The sequence below is a fragment of the Panthera uncia genome, chromosome D1 (assembly GCF_023721935.1).
Source record: "Panthera uncia isolate 11264 chromosome D1, Puncia_PCG_1.0, whole genome shotgun sequence".
NCBI classification, from domain to species: domain Eukaryota; kingdom Metazoa; phylum Chordata; class Mammalia; order Carnivora; family Felidae; genus Panthera; species Panthera uncia.
The window spans coordinates 43,632,220-43,660,142 of record NC_064808.1 but is presented as its reverse complement, the minus strand read 5'-3'; the positions used below and the strand labels follow the sequence as shown (position 1 = coordinate 43,660,142).

Sequence of the window (27,923 nt, the reverse complement as noted above, 5' to 3'; positions counted from 1 at the left end):
TTATCTTCTAAAACATTAACTTCAAATAATTCCAATGAAAAACTTAAAATATTTTATTTTTTGATTGTTTTTAATGTTTATTTTTGAGACAGAGTGCAAGCAGAGGAGGGGCAAAGACAGAAGGGGGAACACAGAATCCGAAGCAGGCTCCAGGCTCTGAGCTGTCAGCACAGAGCCTGATGCTGCAAGATGGTGACCTGAGCCGAAGTTGGACGCTTAACAGACTGAGCCACCCAGGCGCCCCTTCACTTAAAATATTTTAAATAATTGTTTTTTAATATCTACAACAGACATAGGTCAGATTTGAGTCTGAGGCTGAAGATTACATAGAGAGGAAAAGACTAATGGTACTAGAGAAGATGACAAGAATTGGAATAGGGTCCTAAAAAATGCATGAGGGATAAAATAATTTACTTATTTGGCAAATGTTTATTGAGTCCTTCCTTACCATGTGTCAGGCACTATGGACACAAGCTGGAAAGGTACAGTCCCTACCCTCAAGTTCAAACTGGTTTAATGCTACAAACTAAAAAAAATAGAGCAAGACAGAGAGAGAGAAAGAACACAGTCACTCTTGTCATTTAGGTGTCTCTCTGTTTCCATGACTCCATAACTAGGCTCTACCTCTGATCTCCCTTTCTCAATAGCTTTGATATAACTTTAGTTTTTTAGCCTTTGGTTGCAGTCCCATTGTGTCCTACCTACAGTGTCTTTCTTCTTGGGCCCTCCGAACTGGTGCTTTATTCAAACTTTAAATTTCATTTTCCATACCACTTTTACCCACGGATACTATATTTTCATTTCTTTTAGCCCTGGGCTTTCATTCCTGAGTTCAGCTGTGGTTTTCAAACCCTTATGTGGATTACAGTGTTTGCCTGAGAAGATGGACACTGAAGAAATTTACAGCATAGTTGGGGAGCTACTATTTGCCATAGAGTTCCTTCACTATATGGTAAGTTCTATGACAGAAGATTAAGAAGTCAGTTCCTTCCTGTACTAATCTGAACATACAATTCCTTCTGTCTGGAACATACTTTCTTTTCCCCTTCCTCCAGAAAGTTTCCTTAAGCCTCCACTCCTGAGTTAGGTACGGCTCCTATATTCTCATTTAGTACTCTATTATTTCTCTAACACCATAATATAATTTACTTGTCTGTCTTCCCCACAATACTACAAGCATCATGAAAGCAGGGACTCTGTCTTTTTTTGTTGCCTTTCATATACCTAATATTTGGTATAAACTATGTGTTCAATAAAAATGCAGAAAATGACTGATAAGCCATTAAATAAGTTGTTATTAAAACATATTTGCTAATATAATTATTCACAATATACTTCCATGTAAAAATACTACAAAATAGCATGTACAATATGATACAATACTTTTTAAATTTACTTTTATTTCCTAATTTTGCTATCTTTTTTAAAAGGAAACCTTTATATAATACTATGTGTCAAGCACTATTCATTTCATCTTCACAACAACCCTGTGAAATAAGTAATATTATTGTCTCCATTTTAAAGATGAGGGAACTAAGAAACAAAGTTTTAAATAATTTGTCCAAAAAACCCAGGACTCTCTATTCAATAAACATTTAGTACTTGTATGGTTTTAAGTTAAGAGAGACAGACATCTTAGTGTAAAGTGCCATTCCAGTATACAGTTAAGACACATCTTAGCAGGAAAAAATGCAGTTTTGACTCAAGCCTACACCTACACTATCCTTTTATGTTTTTAAAAGGCCATTTTGTCTCTTCAAATTCTGTATAGTTTTAATAAAGTCTAAGAGAATCTCTACATTTTAAAAAACGTGTATTACAAATACTCTAGAAACAGTTACAAATAATTATTTAAAAGCCAAAAGTCTAGAAAAACCATTTGGCATGTATTTTACATAAAGACTCTTACCTTTAATTCCATAACAAATAAATGAGACTTAACAGTGATGACAAGGTCTATGTCCAAAGGATTACAAAACCAAATCCACATCAATTTTTTATCTGACAGTCACCAAAATTCAACATCTAATTATATGAAATGAAATTAAAAATGTTCCCATGAATAAAAACCACAGGACGTGAACTAAAAAATCTGTAATTATAATAATGCTCATGGTTTAGTAAAAACATTTTTCAAGATGTGAAAAAACAAACTTTGGTTGTGTTTACACATGTATGCTCTACCTGTCCAACTATCTGACTTTAAACTTTTAAATATCATTTATAGAGAAATGGACTCAGACGTGGACCAGCCACTTCGTCTCAACCTACTGATATTTTTATGGAGACTTTTTAAAGAATTTTTGGCAATAATAAAGTGGTACTTAGGGAAAAACTTAATAAGGCCACATATTTTCAATGAGAGCTTAACTAAGTATGAAAAAAAAAATAGCTATATTAAAGCATACAGTAGGTGCCTTAAATTTCTAAATAATATTTCCATTCCCAGTTTCTAACACACTAAACTTTTGAGAAGGTATGCCAAGCTAGTGTTGAGTTTAGGTTAATCAGGTAAAGATAACCATAAGGCTGAGATTAACAAGGTTATAACTATGCATAGGAAACTTTTTAAATGGCTTTCCACCGTATATAGGATAAAAATATAAGAACATGAGTTTGGATTTAAAGACTTTCCATAATGTGGTCCATTTATTTATTCCCATCTCCTTCTGGTACTGATACAAAGTCTCTGCTCCAACTAGTTGTTTTCAAAATATATCTTTTGCATCTTTATTCCAAAAATTTCAACATTAGAGTCACCTCCCTACTCTACTCTTTCTAAGTTATTCCTATTTATTCTTTACTACCTGCTTCTTCTGAACTCTTTCTCAATCCTTCTAGCCCACAATAACCTCTCCTGAACTTCTTCAACCACTTAACATCCAAGTCAACATCTGAAAATTCTCCTATTCTATTTTAACCTTTCTGTGTATTATCACCCTTCCTCACCCCACCCCAGGCATGGCATAACAATGAGAGGGAGGGATGTTGTGGAGGTAGTGAGGGGAAAATATCAATCAAAAAGTTAGGATTTCCAAAGTTCTAGACTGCTCTGAGGCTGTTTGATGTTCTCAAAGTGACTTAGCCCTTTGTATGAACTGAGGGTTAAGTATCCAGTTTAAGATATGTAATGACAAATACTGTTTTTGAGAATTATTTTTATCTTCCACAGGGGCTTAAGATATTATTTCACATGCAAAGTACAAATATAATTAAATTTTTGGTTGATGTGATCTGAAGAGTGAAGCCAAATACCGTACTTGACGAAAGCCAGGGTTCCCAAGCTGGAAGATAAAGAGTTGTAACAAAAGACAGAGACAGGGATCAAGGAGGAAATCTGGGAGAGTCTATCAAATAATAAATACATGCAGACATAAATATATACATAAAATTTCTAAAAAGTTTTGGAAAATTGCACAAAATCTTGTAAAGATCTCTGTAGACTTCCACAAATCATCTTGATGGTATTAGAATGCTTTATAATCCAATTAAATATTTGATGCCTAGGTAAATAGCACTATTTCAGGCTTTTCATTCCAATACTGTAACTCTGCAAACCACTTACACAAAAAACATCATACTTACTGAGATCTCTACATTTAATAGTACTATATTCAAAAGAAATACAAAGATAGTCGCATGCTTCTCTCAGTTCAGGAATAGATATGCCATCAGGACAACGGATTATTCCTGTTTTGTAGTAATCCTACAAAAAAAGTAAAGAATGCATAAAACATCTAGAGCACAAGGTATCCAAAACCTTTTTATTAAAATTAAGCTGGCAGCATTTTCAAAAACAGTGGAGCTCTGAGATTTCTGAACTGTGGAATTTTAAAGTTAGATGGGACCTCAGTTCATCTAACCACTTCTTCATTTTACCAATATGAAAACTTGGGTTCACTGACTCACCCAGTCATACGATTATTTAATAGCAGAGGAAAGATTAGAACCCAGGTCTCCCCATTAATGATGCATTTCTTCTCTCTACTGTATCATGCCAATTCACATGTATTTTCCCCTCTGCAAGTTATTTTTCTATGTAACTATCATCAAATTTTTAAACTTTTTTTAAAAAAGAAAGGTAAGGGGCACCTGGGTGGCTCAGTTGGTTAAGTATCTGACTTCAGCTCAGGTAATGATCTCTTGGTTTGTGAGTTCAAGCTCTGCATCAGACTCTGCACTATCAGTGCAGATTCTCTCTCTGTCTCCCCCCGCTCTCCCTCTTTCCCAAAATAAATAAACTGAAAAAAAAAAAAAAAGTTAAGTGACAGATTTTAAGTTACCTTCAATATTACCTAGAAAATTGAGCAAAATTTATGGTTAATAAAGAACTTAAAAGTCATATCCAAATATTAAAATATATAAACAGAATGCATAGTTAGATATTCTTCCAAATACTATTCTTTGGTGTGTCCAATTTTATGATGAACAATCACTAGCCCTCATTTCTAAAATCTACTTGAAAAGTTGTTAAGGGTTAGCCCCCAAACTTCTTGTCACCTCTACTTGGAGGGTCAAGTGGAATTGTAAGCACTTATCCCCCAAATCAAGATCTTCCCCCCCCCTCCATCAAGCTTCCTTGGGGTTCTGAGCCACAATAACGCACTTAATAAAGCTGCTACACCAGTGGAAGCAAGATGTCTTCTGGTACTTGTCCAAGTACTAACAACCCAATCAAGATCAATTTCTTTTCCTATCTTGTACCTCAGGATCCCCCTGCCTACTTTCCCTAAAATTATTTCAGGAAACCGTATTTTCAGACTGTGGCATAAACTGTCACACACTATAAATCAAATCTTTATCACTAATTTGAAATTATAAGAAGGGACTCTAATACTAATTCAAATATTCATCAAAATAAAAGGTGAAAATCTCAAAACAAGGTTTAAAATGAAGATGCTAACAACTACATTTTGGAGATGACTTTTACATGTTCATAACTGTCCACAGTGCCAGCTATGTGCAATAAAATATTAAAAATTCATATAGTCTCATTCATTCTCAGGTAGCAAAAAATGATCAACTTATTGTATTTAAGAGAATTAGGAAGGGAGGAGTAATATGACTCCAGAAGTATTATCACTAAACCCTTGAAAGAACTGCCTATTTATACCTAAGAGGTAAATCATCCCCTGTCCTATCTGTGCAAAAGTCATAAAATTCATTTATTTGTGTCGTATTACCTTTATGTACTAAAATAAAAATAAATGAAATGGTATTTTTTTAAAACAATATTCTGCATACAGATATACAAATCGAACTCTGCTTCCAGTCCAAGTACCTACCAAAAAGAGGTTATGTGATTTAGCAAATACACGTAAGAAACAAGCACTCACCAGAATAGCTCGAAACACAGTGGAGCCAATTCCCTCTGCCACTTCATACTCTCCCTTCTCATTGGGACGTGTAAAATTATGTTCTCTGCCAGATCCAAACATCCTATGATGATAAATAATTGAGAAATGTAACAAACACGATACTTCCTTCAGAGGGAAAATTTATTTCATGTACATAAGTAAAAAGGAATTAAAATTTATCAGATTAGTTCAAAACATTCTTTATTTTTATTTTTGACAGAGAAAGAGAAAGCATGCACACAAGCAGGGAAGGGGCAGAGACAGAGAGAGAGAGAGAGAGAGAGAGAGAGAGAGAAAGAGAATCCCAAGCAGACTCCATGCTGTCAACACAGAGCCCTGATGCGGGGCTTGATCCCACAAACTGTAAGATCATGACCTGAGCTGAAACAAAGAGTCGGACACTTAACCAACCGAGCCACTGAGGTAGAGGTGCCCCTACCTCAAAAATTCTTATCAGCAATTTATTCTGGCAAATGTAACAAATGAAGAAATAGTAAAAGTACTTCCTTTCTGATGGGAGGGAACAAGAGTATAGATTCCCTATAAGCAAACAAAATCAAATGATAAAATTCTGAAGCTAAAGAAGTTTCCAGCTCCTGCTTCTCAGGGGGAAAAAAAAAATCCATCAATCAATCAATCAGTCTAGGGGGAAAGATGATTTTTACAATAATCTTACCAGAAAGAAAAAGAAAAAGGAAACCACGTTATCTATGCCTTCTCCTTAAGACTGCTGCCTTCTTCACTGCATAGTTAATGCTGTAGTGCAGCACATACAGGAAAAAGGAAGATGAGGCTGTTTCACTTTTCATAATTTTCACTATAAATCTAAGAAATATCACTCGGAATTCTTACACTTGCATCTTAGAACTGAAAAAAAACAGCAATCAAATGCTCAGGTAGAGAGGAAGGAAGAAGTTAAGAGATGAATGAAAAGTTTAAACAAATGAGTAAAAAGCTCTTAATATTAATTTTTACATAAGAAAATACCAATTTCTATTTTTTCAAGTAATACTCTTGGCCCTTTAACAGTAACTATTTTGACAAGAGGCAACTTGCAGAATATGTTCTTTGAAATTTTCCCAATTTAAAAATTGTGATTAAAGGAAGTTGACCCTCAGAATTCCATGATACCATTGTTCCTAAAGTAAACATGGCTGAGTATTCCACTCAACAATTTCCCAATTTAAATGGTTTCCTCTTTTATTATAACACAGAAATCTATGAAAAACAAAGCTTTTTCATTTCAAAGTTTCCAAAAGAATGCCAACTGCTTTTTATAGTTTCCATGAATATTAATTTTCATTAATTACTCAACTGACATTGGAAAAGATGACTTCACTGATCTAAAAAAAAAAAAAAAAAAGACAACAGTCTTTCAGGAATCAAATGTCATGTAATTTTCTCAAAGACTTGAAATAAAAATAAACTTAATTTTTAAGTAATCTCTACACCCAATGTGGGGCTTGAACTTATAACACCAAGATCCCATGCTCTATAGCCTAAGCCAGCCAGGTGTCCCTTAAATACTTGAATTTTTTTTACAAAAGCAGAACACAGATCAATCTGGATACACACACACATACATATGCACACACACACATATGTTGTTGGGCTTTGTTTTTTCTTTTTTTAAAAAATGTAGCATAACAAATGAAGCAAAATTTCAAATATCTACTTTTTAAGTGTGTTTCTTTAAAGTTTAGGTAAAAATAAAAAGTATTAATAGTGTCAAGTCATCCTCCTGACACCTCCCATCAATAATATCCCTTTGTGGGATGCCTGGGTGGCTCAGTCGGTTAAGCGGCCAACTTCGGCTCAGGTCATGATCTCACGGTCCGTGAGTTTGAGCCCCGCGTCGGGCTCTGTGCTGACAGCTCAGAGCCTGGGGGCTGTTTTAAAATTTTTTTTTTTTAATGTTTATTTATTTTTAAGACAGAGAGAGACAGAGCATGAACGGGGGAGGGTCAGAGAGAGGGAGACACAGAATCTGAAACAGGCTCCAGGCTCTGAGCTGTCAGCACAGTGCCCGACGCGGGGCTCGAACTCACAGACCGCGAGATCATGACCTGAGCCGAAGTTGGCCACCCAACTGACTGAGCCACCCAGGCGCCCCTGGCGCCTGTTTTAGATTCTGTGTCTCCCTCTCTCTGACCCTCCCCTGTTCATGCTCTGTCTCTCCCTGTCTCAAAAATAAATAAAACATTAAAAAAAAAGTTAAAAAAAAAAAATAATACCCCTTTGTGCTGCTAAAAATACATAAAAGCCATAATTATTTTTTTCCTGAGAGATATAAAGTCTAATTGCCAATGTTAAAAGGAGCATTTATTTGAAAATGTAGTGTCATACGTTAGCTTTTATTCTGTACGCAGAGATACTAAGAAATCACACATACACATACACACAGACACATTCTAAATAGTTGGTTCCTCATATGCGACCTAGAAAAAAAAACAAGTTTTTTCAACATGTTAACTTCTATTCCATTTATATCCTCTTTCTTTTTATACTTGAGTGAATAGAAAAAGATACTAATTTTACAATGAAAAGGTATTTGATCCTAGTTTAGGACACGTTGAAAAATCAAGTGTATATTGACTGTATCATTCTTAAGACTGCAGTTCCCACAACTACAAACTACGTTAATCTTTACTCTGAACCAGCAAAGATTTGAGGATGGCTAGTACCTCTCCTTCATTCTACTAACTACTTGTTAATGTTTCTTTTTTTTAAGTATCTACATCAAACTGACAATTTATGCTGACTTTTCAGATAACCAACCTGGTGGGTTTTTTTCTTTAAACAATGCTGATGCCTGCTATATTTGGTGGTTGAATTTGGGAGCCCCCAGGTGAAGAAAGCACATTATTTCTGTTAAATTTACCTCGTCACATACACTTTAAGGTTTTCGGCTGTGCAGATCGTTTGGGACCCTATCTTCATTAACTAATATATGCATTTGTTTTTCCTGCTGATACAGCAAAGATGGTTAGAAATAAAACTAAGTTCAAGAGGTGCCTGGGTGGCTCAGTCGGTTAAGCATCTGACTCTTGGTTTCAGCTCAGGTCATGATCTCATCATTTGTGGGATCGAGCCCCGCGTCGGGCTTCGCTTCTGCCTGTTTGGGATTCTCTCTCTGCCCCTCCCCACTCACACTCCCTCTCAAAATAAATAAAAAATAAAAATGAACTAAAAAAAAAAATTTAAGTTTAAGATCTGGCTCTACCACTTTCTAGTTGTATTAACTTGAACACTTTATTTAACCTCCAAAGCTCAGTTCATCTGTACCAACAGCAATGTTACATTCCAAGAAAGAATTACTATAAAACATAAATAAATAAAATAATGTGAAAGTGCTTTATAATACTACAAAGAACGGCAATAATACAAACCTGCCCAACATTGTATTTGGCTGTGCAGTAAAAATGGATGGGTCTACAACAAATCTAGTGTTATCCACTATCAGTGTTACTCGTTCCGACGTTCTTACATTCCGAGCTCCTTCTTTTGCATTTTCATATACAAACACCATCTCCCCAGATGTCTTACAGCTACCATCTGAACTTGACTGACTACTGTTTCTGCTGCTGTTCCCGGCACTGCTACTAGAACCATTTGGAGATGCCTTCTGAGGACGAGGACTGCTTGGACGAGAGGAACTGTGGTCTTTTTCTCGTTCTGAAAGAAAGATGTTTAAAAAAGCTATGCAAATTGTCCTCTAAAAAATTCAAAATCCACATATAGCTTCTAAAAATCCTGATGTAGAAAAGTTGTTTTAAATCACACTATTTCTCCTTTTTGATTTCAAGTAATATTTCCACAGAACACCATAAATATTATTTCCCAGAAATAAAACCTAAAACATCAAAATGTTTTCTAAATTAATTGTTGTAGATTTTTTTTAAAGATGTACTGATGGCTAATGCTGACCCAGACCAATCAAAATTAAGGGAAATTTTATGATATTATTGTATTTAAAAATATACAGAAACCCAAGAACAGAATAGTCTTCCAACTCAAATAACTAAGCAATGAAAGCTAGTAAATGATTAATAAAAATACCAATTTTAACTGTCCTAAATTCTAAAAGTATTAGTACTATTCTGAGAACACAAAGTACAAACTTAGGACTCTCACTATGTTAATGAGAGCATTACCAAACTAGTAATTTATCTCACAAAAGCAAGGTCCCAAAGGAAGAAAAAAAGTCACTAAGGACACAGAAAGTATTTGTATTTTTCAAATGACTTTTAAATTTTAAATTTTTTTTTTCAACATTTTTAATTTATTTTTGGGACAGAGAGAGACAGAGCATGAACGGGGGAGGGGCAGAGAGAGAGGGAGACACAGAATCGGAAACAGGCTCCAGGCTCCGAGCCATCAGCCCAGAGCCTGACGCGGGGCTCGAACTCACGGACCGCGAGATCGTGACCTGGCTGAAGTCGGACGCTTAACCGACTGCGCCACCCAGGCGCCCCTCAAATGACTTTTAATGTCTCCCAAATAAAATGGCTTCAACAGCTGATGCTATAACTTTTGCTTGAATAAAAGTACTGCCACAAATTTTATATGACCATATGATTACTATCTATAATTTTAATTAGGTAGGAAACAGTGTTAAAATTCAGAAGATACTCTTTAGCTGTTCTAATATTCTACAAAGGGAAAATTAAAACTAAGATTAGATTCTGTGGTAAATTCCCTTTAGAGGCTAGATAACTAAACTTTAAAGGTGACCTAAAAATGTACCTCCATCTCATCAGATTCATCAGCTTCTGCCAAATTCCTCCATGACTCAGGCTACTTAGAACACTCTGTACAGCTTTACTGATTATATAATTAGGTTGGCTATATCTCCAGAGATATTCTGACACCTCCATTTTATTGCCTGTTTCCAGAATGCTGGTAGTATCCCAAAAGCAAAATTTGCTGAATAAAATCATTTATTACACCCTCCTATTCTCTTCCCAGGTAATGAACTTAGCATACAACAACTTATTTATACTTGTGTTGATTTCTGGCTTATCAGTGCTAGTTTGACTTTAAGGGCCTACTTTGATATTGATATGATAACTTCTCTGTATAATTAGGCCCTAAGATGAACGATTTTGATTTATAACAATCAAAAACAGGGGTGGTTGGCTCAGTTGGTTAAGCATCTGACTTCAGCTCAGGTCATTATCTCACAATTCGTGAGTTCAGGGCCCCGCTGACAGCTCAGAGCCTAGAGCCTAGAGCCTGATTTGGATTCTGTCTCTCCCTCTCTCTTTGCCACTCCCCTGCTCGCACTGTCTCTCTCAAAAATGAATAAGCATTAAAAAAAAATTTTGGAACAACCAAAAACAACCTCAAATATTAAGTCAAGGTATTAAATGTGCCCCTTCCCCAGAGGCAAATGAAAATCAGCATGCTTGGGGCGCCTGGGTGGCTCAGTCGGTTAAGCGTCCGACTTCGGCTCAGGTCACGATCTCGCGGTCCGTGGGTTCGAGCCCCGCGTCGGGCTCTGGGCTGATGGCTCAGAGCCTGCAGCCTGCTTCCGATTCTGTGTCTCCCGCTCTCTCTGACCCTCCCCCGTTCATGCTCTGTCTCTCTCTGTCTCAAAAATAAATAAACTTAAGAAAAAAAAATTTTTTTAAATAAAAAAAAAAGAAAATCAGCATGCTCAGACTGCTTACGCACCTCTGCTTCAGACTGGTGCATGCATTATAGTCACACAATGTATTTACCTCAAGTATAATAATGTTCATTTATAGTAATAAGTAGGAAGAAAAAGACCTGAGCTACTTGTCAAGAAAACAAAACACTTCACACCTTCTTTTTCATCTTTTTTGAATTAAAAATTCTGTCAAAATTCAAAATAAATTACATCATGGTTATTCTAGCTTTTACTTCCTTTTCTAGCATGATTAACCAAGAATTACTATCAATAGTTTACTACAATTTTAAAAAATAAACCACTGCCATGTATCTCATAAGATAAAAATCAATTTGAAAGATTTTAAAAATCTACTTATCACAGTTTTAAAGCCTTTTTAAAATCACTTCTTTTAGAAGACTGTCCTAGATTCTTTAAAAAAAATTCATTTTTAAGTCTCATTTAATAAACTGATCTTTTCATAACAAGAAGCTAAGTTTAAATAGAAGCAACTGAATAGAAGTTAATTTTACCTTGAAGTACTACGCACAATTCACTGTCATTACTGCTTTAACAAGGTAACTGCATGCTTATAAAAACGTCAGGAAGGTTAGTGAATTTTACATACCAACATGGTGCTGTCGTGTTGGAGAAGTAACATTTCTAATGCAAGGAGTGAGCTGAGATTCCGTTCTTTCATGAGATGAATCTCGCGATCTGTCACTTGACCTTCTTCTATCTCTTGATCGTTCATGTCCCCCACTAGCACCATGTAGACTCATTTTGGTGTGGTCAACAACTCCTTTAGCAACACGTGCGGGAGTACTAATAAGTCAGAAAACAAAATTAACCATAAAAGTAGAACGTAAGATTACAAATGCTTTTAAAGAAAAAAGCAATTAACATAAAACTACTACTATTTTGAAGTGTAAGAATCAAATGCTACTTTACAATTCTGAAATGCAATTTACCTTAAACTTGTAGGTTTTATAAATTCTGAAACATTGTATCTTTAAAGATCATATAATCCAATTCAGTTTTTTTAAGAATGACAAAACTAAAGCCCAGAAATGTTCATTAACTTTTGAGTTAGTATAGTAGTAATAGTAGTCGACACCACCGACATCTCCTAAATATTGTTCAAATACTTTGCTCTCTTTGATTTGGGGGATGGGGAGGTGGAGCAAGAACACCAGCTTCTGGAACTCTTAAAAAAATGAGGTATGGGACAAAGTAATTGGTTTCCTAGCCAAATAAAATACGTCTACATGCTAACTTTAATCAGCTAATTTTGATTTTGACTAACTCTTCATAATTTTTCAAAATCATTTCTCTAAAAACTTTACTATGCTGTGTAAAGTCACAGAGTTGAAAATTTTAAAACATCTTAGGTAAATCTGCTCATGAGAAGTGAATAACTGAGAATGATGATTAATGTGGTTGACAGAATTCAGTAACAAAATTATTTATAAACTTGTATGTACTATGTGCACAATGCTATAAAGAAGCACCCTCAAGGAACTTATGATTTAAGTGTAGCAGTAATACATGAACATGTAGAAATTTAAACAAGAGTTATCTCAAATTTCACATGTAAAATGGCTAAATATATCTCAAATATTTAATAAACAAGTCACAGATAATAAATGCTTTAAGATCTCAGAAGAATAAGACATCACTATAAAGTTAAACACTGGTGAACCAAGGTGCTGGCAAATAAAATTTTAATAATCAAAATACATTGCAGGTAGGAAAACTGACAGAACAGAGCCAGACCTAATTAATATACTGGAAATTTACCATCTTAGCATATATCATGGTTCATGGTTTAAAAATACTACAGTTTGTTATAAATAAAAATAGAAGAAACTTCACAGCTTTAGAGAAATACAGACTTAGAATCGATTTGTACTTGAATACTTAATTGCTCAACGTTGTTGAATATTACTTAACATTTTGAAACCTTAGCTTCCTCATGTGTAAAATACAGGTTCGATTTACTCTGTAGGCTTAATATAAGGATTAAAAGAAGTATAAGCAAGCTACCAGCAATGTACCTGCACAAAAGAATCACACATTAAATACTAGTTTAGTTAGGACCGATGAAGATATTAAAGTTCACTTATGAGACTGCTCAGTCACGAGATATTTAGTAGATATGCTAGTAACACTGTAACTCAAGCCTTTTGATTCATTCCAGGGCCCCCTCCATAATATTACCCTGCACTCCATCACTGAAACCACACTAATTAAAATTTAATCTTCTTGATTTCATTTTAAATTCCATAGTGCTTCAGGGTCATCTCCTCTCTTGGCCTATTACCTATAATTCTTTGTTATTTTACTGGTTTCTTTCATTATGAAAATCAGTCATCACCTCATTGTAACAGACTACAAAGATAAAAGATAAGGCCAATTTTTGCATTTACCCTAAGAGTTACTTGTAGGAAAATAAAGACAACCTATCACCCTTTGTCAGTTGTCTTTCATAAACCTATAGAAAAAATAAAAAATTGTACTACCACCTTCTTTCAGTGAAAGAGATCAGAGTAGGATTGCATCTTTGAAACGTATTTTTTCTTCGAATAGAAAATATTCTACTGCATTCATGGTAAAAACCTTAGAGTAGAAACAATGGACTTTCTGGTTTATGTCCTAAAGTAGGAAAAAGAAAGCAATCTACAATAACGGAAGGATTATATATTGAAAAAATTAACTCCTCAAATTATTCTAGCAGTTAAGTTTTAAATGTGTCAAGAAGCACATTTTCAAAATATGAATCTAACTGATAATCTAATGGATATGGTATATACAACAACTACAACTAAGGCAAATGCAGGACAAATTTCAGTTTGAGCAAGGGCCAAGCAGACTGATTAATTGAAAAAACGTTTCCACCAGATATCCCTGTAACTGAAACATTAAATACTACTAAGCATTCTGCTAAAATACTGGCTTTTCTTCTAAACTGTATAGACTTTAAATAAATACAAAAGTTGTCATAATACACTTCCATTCTTTCTTTTCATTCCCAAGTGGAATGTACTCTGAATCAGATCTTCAAAACCAGATGCCATGGAAGACTAATGATGTCCTACTTTATTTAATTAAATAATTTTAGATCAGAAAAGCACTCCAAGGGCAAAAATAATTAACATGTGTAAAAGAAAATGAGGACAAGCAAGTTCAGAGGGGATAAGTCTGCTTCATGCTGCATTTAAAAGAGTTGGAGATATGTGACTGACATCTATTTCTAGTCAAGACAAAATAACAAGGACTGCATTTACTTTCCTATCTGGAAAAATTACCGAAATGGATAAAATATATAAAACAATGGTTTGCAAGACACAGCATATCAGCAAAGAAAGTGATCCCTGAAAGATCAAAAACAAAGGAGATAACTGCTCCAAATTACGGTCTTCGAGTTTCCAGGGGCACCTGGGTGGCTCAGTTGGTTAAGCATCTGACTCTTGATTTCGGCTCAGGGCATGACCTCAAGGTTCATGAAATCGAGCCCCACATTGGGCTCACTCTGACAGTACAGAGACTACTTGGGATTCTCCCTGCCTCTCTCTGCCCCTTCCCTGTTAACACAGTCTCTGTTTCTCTCAAAATAAATACACTTTAATAAGTAGATAAATGAATAAAAAATAAAGGGGGGGGGGAATGAATTTTCAGGCAAACACACAAAGATGAATGAATTCATCATGAGCAGACCTGCATTATTAAGAAGAGTTATAGGAAGCCTGTTAGAAGAAAAAGTAATGCTAGATGAAAATATGAATCTACACAAAGGAATGAAGAACACTGGAAATAATAACTGTCTGGGAAGATATAGGCTTTTTTAATTGTTTAAATCTCTTTAAAGGATTAAACAATAATTGTAATACAGCATGTGGTTTATAGCATACACATATAACTATAATAGCATAGTTTGGGAGGAGAGACACAGAAGTACACTACTGTGGCTCTTAAACCATTTCTTGTGTTCTGTAATATCATTTGAAGATAGGCTAATAAAGATGTGTATTATAAGCCCTAAAGCAACCACTAAAGTAGAGAAATAAAGAATTACAGCTAATAAGCCAACAAAAGAGGAAACAAAACTGTAAAAAAAAAAAAAAAAATACAATTAATCTAAAACAGGGCAAAGGAAAAAGGGGGAGGATGGGGACACAAGAACAAATGGGACAAATAGAAAATAAACAGCAAGATGACAGACTTAACCTTAATCATATCTATCATTACATTAAATGTAAGTGGCCCAACCCACAAAAGATTATCATTACACTGGATACATAAGTCAGACCCATCTATATGCTGCCTACATGAAACACACTTTAAATATAAAGCTACAAAGAGGTACAATATTAATGGATAATGAAAGATAAAACATTGTAAACACTAATCAAGAGTAAGCAAAAGTAGCTATGTTAATATCAGACAAAGCAGACCACAGAACAAAGAACATGACCAAGGCATTTCATAAGAATAAAGGAACATATTCATTAAAAGCACATCCCAGGGGTGCCTGAGTGGCTCAGTTAGTTGAGCTTCCAAATCTTGATTTCAGCTCAGGTCATGATCCCAGGTCTATGGGATCAAGCTCCTCTGCATTGGACTCCATGCTGGTCATACAGGCTGCTTGGGATTCTCTCTTTCCCTCTGCCCCTCTCCCCCACTCATGCTCTCTCAAAAAATTAAATAAAAAATAAAACAAATAAAAGCATGTCCCAAAAGTCCTTCTGCCTCATAACAGAGCTTCAAGATACATGAAGCAAAAACTACAAATATAAAATTACAAGAACTCCACAATTATGACCAGAGATTTCAATACTCTCCTTCTAATACTTAATGGAGGAAGTAGGCAGAAAATCAGAAAGATGAATACAATTTGAACACTAATAACTGCCTTGACCTAATTGACATTTATAGAACATTTAACCCAGTAAGAGCAAAAACTTCATGTGTTTCACATCCACACAAAACATTTACCAAGACAGACTATATTCTGGGCACCAAAACAAGTCCCGATAAATTTAAAAGAATTTAAACACATACAATATGTCCTCTGATTACAATGGAATTAGATTAAAATTTAGTAACAGAACGATATATGGAAATTTCCCAAATATTTGGAAATTACATAACATCTTTTAAATAACCCATGGGGCAAAGAAGCAAAAGGGAAAATGGAAAATGTTCAAGTAAAAAAACCCCAACATAATCAAAATTTGTAGAATGGCACGACATTATAGCAGTGGTTAGGGAGCAAATTATAGCATTACACGTCTACATTAGAAAAAAAAAAAAAGAAAGTTCTAAAAAAAAAAAAAAAAAACCACCTCAGTTTCACCTTAAGAAACTCAACAAAACTAGGGGTGCCTGGGTGGCTCAGTTGGTTAAGCATCCAGTTACGGCTCAGGTCATGATTTCATGGTCTGTGGTTTCGAACCCCCTGTCAGGCTCTGTGCTGACAGCCCAGACCTGGACCTGCTTCAGATTCTGTGTCTCCCTCTCTCTCTCTGACCCACCTCTGTTTGTGCTCCACCCCCACCCCCCAAAAATAGTAAATAAACAAACATTTAAAACAAGAAAAAGAAACAAAACAAAGACTAAATCAAACCCAAAGTATAAAAATCAGTAATAAAGCTCAGAGTACAAAGCAGAATTAATAGAACACAGAAAAAGAATAGGTAAAATCAATGAAAACAAAACCTAATTTCTTTGGGGGGGAACAAATTTATAAACCTTTAGCCAGACTGGGAAAAAAATAAGATACAAATTTCGAGTATCAGAAATGAGAAAATTGACATTCTACAAAGGTCACCTATATTTAAAGAGTAATAGAAGAATATTATAAATAACTTTATGCAAATAAATTCATCAACTTTGAAAAACTGCTCAAATTCCAAACTACCAAAACTCACTCCAGAAGAAACAGATAAGGTGCATAGCTCTATTTCTATTACAGAAATTGAATTTGCAGTTAAGAACTTTCCCTCTAAGAAAACTCCAGGCCCAGATGGCTTCACTGACGAACTTCGCCAAGCACTTGAGAGATATAACACTAATACCTACATAAACTCCTCCAGAAAACTGAAGAAAACATATGTCCTAATTCATTCTATGAGGTCAGCATTACCTAGGTACCAAAACCAGACAAAGCCTTACAAGAAAACTAAAAACTGACATCCCTCAGAATATGCATATTTTCAACAAAATTTTAATAAGCCAAATAGAGCAATATATACAAATGTCACATCATGATCTAATGAGATTCATCCTAAAAATGCATGATTGTTTGAATACTCAAAATCAATTACTATGTCAATTATACTTCAATAAAAGACTCTTTCCTCAATCAATATAATTCACCATATTAACAAATTAATGAAGAAAAATCTGTATCTCACTAAACATACAAAATACATTTGGCAAAATACAAAACCCATTCCTGATTAGGGAAAGAAAAAGAAAAACCCACCTCTCAGCAAAAGTAGGAATACAACAGAATTTCATGAACTGGACAAAAGATATTTATGGAAAACCTACAACCAACATCATACTTATACAAAGATGTCCACTCTCACCACTTTTATTCACCAATGTACGAAAGATTCTAGCCAGAGAAATATGTCAAGAAAAAGACATTGAAGGCACACAGATTGGAAAAGAAGTAAAGCCAACCTTATATGCAGACAATATAATCATCGATTGTAGAGTCTAGTACAAAAAGTTACTAGAACTAATGAGTTTATTAACAAGGTTACACAGGGAACCAACCCATGCACAAATGAAAATCTGCGTACAACTTCTGACTCCTCCAAAATTTAATAGCCTACTGTTCACCAAAAGCCTTACCTATAAACAGTTGATTAAAACATATTTTGTATGTTATATGTATATTATAATAAAGTAAGCTAAAGAAAACGTTAAGAAAATCATAAGGAACAGGAAATACATTTACAGCACTGTATGTATACTTATTGAGAAAAACAAAAATCCACGTGTAAGTAGTCCCACACAGTTTAGATCCATGTTGTTCAACCGTCTCTATACTAGCAACAAAATAACCAGAAATTGAAATTTTAAAACAACACTATTTACAATAGAATTAAAAACTTGAAATATATAAGGATAAATCTGACCAAAGATGCCAAAAACTACAAAAACATTGCTGGGAGTAATTTAAAAAGACCTAAATAAATGGAAAAATTTACCATGGTCACAAGTCAAATAATTCAATATTGTTAAGATAGCAATTCTCCCCACAAGCTGATCTACAGATCTTTTTTTTTTTCAATATATGAAGTTTATTGTCAAATTGGTTTCCATACAACACCCAGTGCTCATCCCATAAGGTGCCCTCCTCAATACCCCTCACCCACCCTCCCCTCCCTCCCACCCCCCATCAACCCTCAGTTTGTTCTCAATTTTTAAGAGTCTCTTATGCTTTGGCTCTCTCCCACTCAAACCTCTTTTTTTTTTTTTCCTGCCCCTCCCCCATGGGTTTCTGTTAAGTTTCTCAGGATCCACATAAGAATGAAACCATATGCCGTGAGTTCGAGCCCCACGTCAGGCTCTGGGCTGATGGCTCGGAGCCTGGAGCCTGTTTCCGATTCTGTGTCTCCCTCTCTCTCTGCCCCTCCCCCGTTCATGCTCTGTCTCTCTCTGTCCCAAAAATAAAGAATGAAACCATATGGTATCCGTCTTTCTCTGTATGGCTTATTTCACTTAGCATAACACTCTCCAGTTCCATCCATGTTGCTACAAAGGGCCATATTTCATTCTTTCACATTGCCACGTAGTACTCCATTGTGTGTATAAACCACAATTTCTTTATCCATTTATCAGTTGATGGACATTTAGGCTCTTTCCATAATTTGGCTATTGTTGAGAGTGCTGCTATAAACATTGGGGTACAAGTGCCCCTATGCATCAGTACTCCTGTATCCCTTGGGTAAATTCCTAGCAGTGCTATTGCTGGGTCATAGGGTAGGTCTACTTTTAATTTTTTGAGGAACCTCCACACTGTTTTCCAGAGTGGCTGCACCAATTTGCATTCCCACCAACAGTGCAAGAGGGTTCCCGTTTCTCCACATCCTCTCCAGCATCTATAGTCTCCTGATTTGTTCATTTTGGCCACTCTGACTGGCGTGAGGTGATATCTGAGTGTGGTTTTGATTCGTATTTCCCTGATGAGGAGCGATGTTGAGCATCTTTTCATGTGCCTGTTGGCCATCCGGATGTCTTCTTTAGAGAAGTGTCTGTTCATGTTTTCTGCCCATTTCTTCACTGGGTTATTTGTTTTTCGGGTATGGAGTTTGGTGAGCTCTTTATAGATTTTGGATACTAGCCCTTTGTCTGATATGTCATTTGCAAATATCTTTTCCCATTCCGTTGGTTGCCTTTTAGTTTTGTTGGTTGTTTGCTGTGCAGAAGCTTTTTATCTTCATAAGGTCCCAGTAGTTCATTTTTGCTTTTAATTCCCTTGCCTTTGGGGATGTGTCAAGTAAGAAATTGCTACGGCTGAGGTGAGAGAGGTCTTTTCCTGCTTTCTCCTCTAGGGTTTTGATGGTTTCCTGTCTCACATTCAGGTCCTTTATCCATTTTGAGTTCATTTTTGTGAATGGTGTAAGAAAGTGGTCTAGTTTCATCCTTCTGCATGTTGCTGTCCAGTTCTCCCAGCACCATTTGTTAAAGAGACTGTCTTTTTTCCATTCTTTCCAAGAATATTTGTCAAAGATCTTTCCAAGATCTATTTGTCAAAGATTAGTTGGCCATACTTTTGTGGGTCTAATTCTGAGGTTTCTATTCTATTCCATTGATCTATGTGTCTGTTTTTGTGCCAATACCATGCTGTCTTGATGATTACAGCTTTGTAGTAGAGGCTAAAGTCTGGGATTGTGATGCCTCCTGCTTTGGTCTTCTTCAAAATTACTTTGGCTATTCAGGGCCTTTTGTGGTTCCATACAAATTTTAGGATTGCTTGTTCTAGCTTCGAGAAGAATGCTGGTGCAATTTTGATTGGGATTGCATTGAATGTATAGATAGCTTTGGGTAGTATTGACATTTTGACAATATTTATTCTTCCAATCCATGAGCACGGAATGTTTTTCCATTTCTTTATATCTTCTTCAATTTCCTTCATAAGCTTTCTATAGTTTTCAGCATACAGATCTTTTACATCTTTGGTTAGATTTATTCTTAGGTATTTTATGCTTCTTGATGCAATTGTGAATGGAATCAGTTTCTTTATTTTTCTTTCTGTTTTCTTTATTTTCTTTCTTTCTGTTGCTTCATTATTAGTGTATAAGAATTAAACTGATTTCTGGACATTGATTTTGAATCCTGCAACTTTGCTAAATTCATGTATCAGTTCTAGCAGACTTCTGGTGGAGTCTGTCGGATTTTCCATGTAAAATATCATGTCATCTGCAAAAAGTGAAAGCTTAACTTCATCTTTGCCAATTTTGATGCCTTTGATTTCCTTTTGTTGTCTGATTGCTGATGCTAGCACTTCCAACACTATGTTAAACAACAGCGGTGAGAGTGGACATCCCTGTCGTGTTCCTGATCTCAGGGGAAAAGCTCTCAGTTTTTCCCCATTGAGGATGATGTTAGCTGTGGGATTTTCATAAATGGCTTTTATGATCTTAAATATGTTCCTTCTATCCCGACTTTCTCGAGGGTTTTTATTAAGAAAGGTTGCTGAATTTTGTCAAAGGCCTTTTCTGCATCGATTGACAGGATCATATGGTTCTTATCTTTTCTTTTATTAATGTGATGTATCACATTGATTGATTTGCGAATGTTGAACCAGCCCTGCAGCCCAGGAATGAATCCCACTTGATCATGGTGAATAATTCTTTTTATATGCTGTTGAATTTGATTTGTTAGTATCTTATTGAGAATTTCTGCATCCATATTCTTCAGGGATATTGGCCTATAGTTCTCTTTTTTTACTGGGTCTCTGTCTGGTTTAGGAATCAAAGTAATGCTGGCTTCATAGAATGAGTCTGGAAGTTTTCCTTCCCTTTCTATTTTTTGGAAAGCTTGAGAAGGACAGGTATTATCTCTGCTTTAAATGTTTGGTAGAACTCCCCTGGGAAGCCATCTGGTCCTGGACTCTTATTTGTTGGGAGATTTTTGATGACTGATTCAATTTCTTCACTGGCTATGGGTCTGTTCAAGCTTCCTATTTCCTCCTGATTGAGTTTTGGAAGCGTGTGGGTGCTTAGGAATTTGTCCATTTCTTCCAGGTTGTCCAGTTTGTTGGCATATAATTTTTCATAGTATTCCCTGATAATTGCTTGTATCTCTGAGGGATTGGTTGTAATAATTCCATGTTCATTCATGATTTTATCTATTTGGGTCATCTCCCTTTTCTTTTTGAGAAGCCTGGCTAGAGGTTTATCAATTTTGTTTATTTTTTCAAAAAACCAACTCTTGGTTTCATTGATCTGCTCTACTGTTTTTTTTAGATTCTATATTGTTTATTTCTGCTCTGATCTTTATTATTTCTCTTCTTCTGCTGGATTTAGGCTGTCTTTGCTGTTCTGCTTCTATTTCCTTTAGGTGTGCTGTTAGATTTTGTATTTGGGATTTTTCTTGTTTCTTGAGATAGGCCTGGATTGCAATGTATTTTCCTCTCAGGACTGCCTTCGCTGCATCCCAAAGCGTTTGGATTGTTGTATTTTCATTTTCATTTGTTTCCATGTATTTTTTCATTTCTTCTCTAATTGCCTGGCTGACCCATTCATTCTTTAGTAGGGTGTTCTTTAACCTCCATGCTTTTGGAGGTTTTCCAGACTTTTTCCTGTGGTTGATTTCAAGCTTCCAGATACACTATGATTCTAATAAAAAACTGAGGTTTCTTACTCGAAAGTGACAAATTGATTTTAAAAATTCATACAGACAAACAAAGGAACTACAATAGTCTATGTAACTTTTTAAAAGAACAGATATGGAACAGTAACACAACCTAATTTCAAGGCTTATTATAAAGCTATAGGAATGAACACAGGATGCTACTGGCATGATGACAGATAACTAGATCAATAAATCAGGCAAGGGCCCACATACATACATAGACAACACATTTTCAATAAGGGTTCAAAGTTAATTCAAGAGTCTTTTGATCACATAGTGCTGAAACGAATGAATATAAATGTATATTCCACTGCCAGCACCTAGAAAGGGGGGTGGGGGGGGGAGTTGTAGGAAAGGGAGAACTCTGATCTAAAGTTTGCATCATATACAAAATGTGAAGTCAAAATGGATCACAACCCTAAATCCAAAACCTAAAATTATAAAACTCTGATGGGGGAAAAAAAGCACAGTTCATTAATAAATTGATGGACTGGGATTACATCAAAATTAAAAACTTTCACTCTTCCAAAGAGCAAAATTTCATTCTCACTTAAGAGAATGAAATCACGACCTTAAAGAGCTGGAAAAGTAACAGCAAATAAAACCCAAAACCAGAACACAGGAAATAATAAAGATCAGAGCAGAAATCAATGCTATCAAAACCAAAAAAACCAAAAAAAAAAAAACAAACAAACAAACAAAAAACAGAATGAAACCAGAAGCTGGTTTTTTGAAAGAATTAACAAAACTGATAAAACCCCAGCCAGTCTGATCAAAAAGATAAAGGAAAGGACCCAAATAAAATCAAGAATGAAAGAGGAGAGATCACAACCAACACAGCAGAAATACCAATAATAAGAATATTACAAGCAATTTTACACCAATAAAATGGGAAATCTGGAAGAAATGGACAAATTTCTAGAAACATATAAACTACCAAAATTGAAACAAGAAGAAAGAGAAAATTTGAACAGATCCATAACCAGTAAAGATATAGAATTAGTAATGAAAAATCTCCTAAAAAACAAGAGTCCAGGGCCAGATGGCTTTCCAGAGGAATTCCATTGTTCCAAAAAATAAAAATGGAAGGAAAACTTCCAAACTCATTCTATGAAGCCAGCATTACCTTGATTCCAAAACCAAAGACCCCACTAAAAAGGAGAACTATAGACCAATTTCCTTGATGATGCAAAAATCCTCAACAAGATACTAGCCAACCAGATCCAACAATACATTTAAAAAAATTATTCACCACGACTAAGTGGGATTTATACCTAAGATGCAGGGCTGGTTCAATATCCGCAAAACAATCAATGTGATACATCATATCAATAAAAGAAAAGACAAGAACCACATGATCCTCTCAATAGATGCAGAGAAAGCATCTGACAAAATACAGTATCCTTTCTAGATAAAAAACCCTCAAGAAAGTAGGGATAGAAGGATCATACCTTGAGATTATATAAGCCATATATGAACGAGCCAATGCTAATATCATCCTCAATGGGGAAAAACTGAGAGCTTTCCCCCTAAGGTCATGAACAAGACAGGGATGTCCAGTCTCACCACTGTTTTTCAACATAGTATTGGAAGTCCTAGCCTCAGCAATCAGACAACACAAAGAAATGAAAGGCATCCAAATCAGCCAGGAGGAGGTCAAATTTTCACTCTTCGCAGATGACATGATATTCTATATGGAAAACCTAAAAGATTCCACCCAAAAACTGCTAGAACTAATCCATGAATTCAGCAATGTTGCAGGATATAAAATCAATGCACAGAAATCAGTTGCATTCCTATACACCAATAATGTGGCAACGGAAAGAGAAATCAAGGCATTGATCCCATTTACAATTGCACCAAAAACCATAGAATACCCAGGAATAACTCTAACCAAAGAGGTGAAAAATCTATACACCGAAAACTATAGAAAGCTTATGAAAGAAGTTGAAAAAGACACACACACAAAAAAAAAAGGAAAAATATTCCATGCTCCTGGATAGGAAAAACAAATATTGTTAAAATGTCAATACCACCCAAAGCAATCTACATATTCAATGCAATCCCTATCAAAATAACACCAGCATTCTTCAGAGAGCTAGAAGAAACAATCCTAAAATTTGTATGGAACCAGAAAAGACTCCGAATAGCCAAAGCAATCTTGAAAAAGAAAACCAAAGCAGGAGGCATCACAATCCCGGACTTCAAGCTGTATTACAAGGCTGTAATCATCAAGACAGTATGGTATTGGCACAAAAACACTCAAATCAATGGAACAGAATAGAGAACCCAGAAATGGACCCACCAACCTGTGGCCAACTAATCTTTGACAAAGCAGGAAAGAATATCCAATGGAATAAAGACAATCTCTTCATCAAGTGGTGCTGGGAAAACTGGACAGCAACATGCAGAAAAATGAACCTAAACCACTTTCTTACACCATACACAAAAATAAACTCAAAATGGATGAAAGACCTAAACCTAAGACAGGAAGCCATCAAAATCCTTGAGGAGAAAGCCGGCAAAAACCTCTATAACTTGGCCGCAGCAACTTCTTACTCAACACGTCTCCGGAGGCAAGGGAAACAAAAGCAAAAATGAACTATTGGGACCTCATCAAAATAAAAAGCTTCTGCACAGTGGAAGGAAACAATCAGCAAAACTAACAGGCAACTGACAAAATGGGAGAAGACATTTGCAAATGACCTATCAGATAAAGGGTTAGTATCCAAAATCTATAAAGAACTTATTAAACCCAACACCCAAAAAACAAATAATCCAGTGAAGACATCGGCAAAAGACATTAATAGACACTTCTCCAAAGAAAACATCCCGATGGCCAACAAACACATGAAAAAATGCTCAATATACTCATCATCAGGGAAATACAAATCAAAACCACAATGAGATACCTCACACCTGTCAGAATAGCTAACACTAACTCAGGCAACAACAGATGTTGGCAAGGATGTGGAAGAAAGGATTTCGTTTGCACTGCTGGTGGAAATGCAAACTGGTGCAGCCACCCTGGAAAACAGTATGGAGGTTCCTCAAAAAAATTAAAAATAGAACTACCCTACAACCCAACAATTGCACTATTAGGTATTTATCCAAGGGGTACAGGTATGCTGTTTCAAAGGGGCATACATACCACAATGTTTACAGCAGCACTATCAACAACAGCCAAAGTATGGAAAGAGCCCAAATGTCCATCGATGGATGAATGGACAAAGAAGATGTCATATATATACACGATGGAGTATTACTCGGCAATCAAAAAGAATGAAATCTTGCATTTGCAACTATGTGGATGGAATTAGAGGGTATTATGCTAAACGAAATTAGTCAGAGAAAGACAAATATATAACTTCACTCATATGAGGACTTTAAGATACAGAGCAGATGAACATAAGGGAAGGGAAGCAAAAATAATATAAAAACAGGGAGGGGGACAAAACATAAGAGACTCTTAAACAGGGAGAACAAACAGAGGGTTACTGGAGGGGCTGTGGGAGGGGAGATGGGTTAAACAGGTAAGGGGCATTAGAATCTACTCCTGAAGTCATTGTTGCACTATATGCTAACTAGCTTGGATGTAAATTAAAAAATAAAGAAAAAAAATAAATCTAATGATGATAACCCCCCCCCAAAAAAAAGAGAATGAAATCACGTATCTGATAAAGAACACGTATTTAGAATATGAAGAACTCCCAAAGTAATGTGCAAAAAAAAACTTGAGATATACAGATGAAAAAAAAATTAAGGACATGAAAAGATGCTGAACATCATCACTCTTAAAGAAATGCAAATTAAAACCACAATGTAACACCATTTCACATCTATTTGAATGGCTAAATAAAAGGAATGGCCATATCAAGTGTCGATGAATTTGTGTAAAAATCAAACTCTCACATATTCCTGATGATAATGTAGAATGGTACCACCACTTTGAAAACCGTTTTTGGAAAACAGTATGAAAGTTTCTTAAGAAGTTAAATATATTCTCCCAGCCATTCCATCTTACCTATTTACCCAAAAGAAATAAAAGTATATGTCAATAAAAAGATACAAACATTGTTAGTTGCTTTACTTGTAACAGCCCCAAATTGGAAACAACCTAAATGCCTATAAACAGGTAACTGGATAAACAATTTTGGTGTATGCATACAATGGAATACTACTCAACAAAAAGGAGAAACAAATTATTAATACAAATTACAACATGGGTCAAGTTCAAAATTATACTGAGCGAAGGAAGCTAGATCACTACACCATCCAAAAAAAGGGAACATTTATATCAAACTCTAGGAAACACAAACTAAAGTACAGTGTCAGAAAATAAAGTGGTACTTGTACGGGCATGGAATATGGGTGTTGAAAGAGGCAGAAGGAAGAGTTACAAGGGATCCCAAGCAGAACTCTTTGATTAGAAAGAAAAGGCAACAACCAGAAGAAAATTATGAAAGGAGAAAATTCCATAGATAAAGCAAACATGTAACAAAGGTAGTAGATTAATCATTTATAAAAGCAGCACAGAGGTTGAAACACAATTACATCCACAAATTACATCCACAAAAATCAGTCAAGGCATACACAAAATAAAAGATGTAAATATGACATCACATACCTAAAAAGTGGAAGGAGGAATAAAAATTTAATGCTTTTAGAATGTGTTTGAATTTAAGTGACCATTAACTCAATATAAACTGCTATATGTGTAAGATGTTATATATGAACATAATGGTAACCACAAACCAAAACCTATAATAGATACACAAAAAAATAAAGAGAATGGAATCCAAGCATAACACTAAAGAAAACCATCATACCAGGAAGGAATAGAACAAGAGAAAAAGAAAGGAACAGAGAAAAACTGTAAAAACAACCGGAAAGCAAATAAGTACATACCTATCAATAATTACTTTAAATATAAATGGAAAAAAAAAATTCCAATTAAAAGACACTAGATGACTGAATGGATAAGAAAAACAATACCCATTATATGCTGCCTACAAGAGACTCACTTCAGACCTAAACCCATGTACAGACTGAAAGTGAAGAAGGGCTGGAAAAACATATACCATGCAAATGGGAGTGAAAAAAAAAAAAAAAAAAGCCCAGGTGCCTTATAACAAACAAAAGAGACTTCAAAACAGACTATATCAAAAAATAGAAATAAAATAAAAAATAAAACAGACTGTAGCAAGAGAAAAAGAAGGGCACTACGTAATGATAAAGAGAACAATACAAGAGGATATAACAATTGTAAATATCTATACACCCAACAGAGTAGCACCTAAATGCATAAAGCAATTATCAAAAGACATAAAAAGAGAAACTGACAGTAATACAGTAATAGTAGGGGACTTTGGCACCCCACTTACATCAATATATAGATCAGCCAGACAGAGAATCAAGGAAACAGTGATTGAAAGACATATTAGGCAAGATGGACATAACAGATATTTACGGACATTCCAACCAAAACCAGCAACATATACATTCTTTTCAAGTCCACATGGAACATTCTACAAGACAGATCATGTTAGGCTATAAAACAAGTCAATAAATTTAAGAAGACTGATATCATATTAAGCATCTTGTCCAACCACAACAGCATGAAACTAGAAATCAATCACAAAGGGTGCCTAGGTGGTTCAGTTGGCTAGCATCTGACTTCAGCTCAGGTTATGATCTCACAGTTCGTGAGTTCAAACCCTGTGTTGGACTCTGTGCTGACAGCTCAGAATCTAGAGACTGCTTCACATTCTGTATGTGTCTCTTTCTGCCCCTCCCCCACTTGTGTTTTCTCTCTCTCTCTCTCTCTCTCTCAAAAATAAATACACATTAAAAACAATTTTTCTAGGGGAGCACCTGGGTGGCTCAGTTGGTTAAGTGACCAACATTGGCTCAGGTCATGACCTCGTGGTTTGAGAGTTCAAGCCCCGGGTCGGGCTCTGTGCTGACAGCTTAGAGTCTGCAGTCTGCTTTGGATTCTGTGTCTCCCTCTCTCTCTGCCCCTACCTGGCTTGTGCTCTCTCTCTCTCTCAAAAATAAAC

General features: G+C 35.5%; 1 protein-coding gene across 12 annotated transcripts in view; it reads right to left on the bottom strand.

Annotated features, from left to right (window-relative positions):
- BTBD10 (BTB domain containing 10) overlaps window positions 1-27,923 on the bottom strand; it is an 86,147-nt gene that overhangs the window by 12,818 nt on the left and 45,406 nt on the right. For 11 of the 12 annotated variants that reach the window (XM_049649805.1, XM_049649750.1, XM_049649789.1 and 8 more), the window contains 4 exons: window positions 11,618-11,814; window positions 8,747-9,032; window positions 5,337-5,439; window positions 3,586-3,706 (listed from right to left, as the gene is read on the bottom strand). In XM_049649805.1, coding sequence (XP_049505762.1) covers window positions 3,586-3,706; window positions 5,337-5,439; window positions 8,747-9,032; window positions 11,618-11,814 — 707 coding nt within the window. Of the gene's footprint in view, window positions 1-3,585; window positions 3,707-5,336; window positions 5,440-8,746; window positions 9,033-11,617; window positions 11,815-13,514; window positions 14,584-27,923 lie in introns of those variants that run through there. The other variant, XM_049649803.1, reaches the window with a different exon arrangement.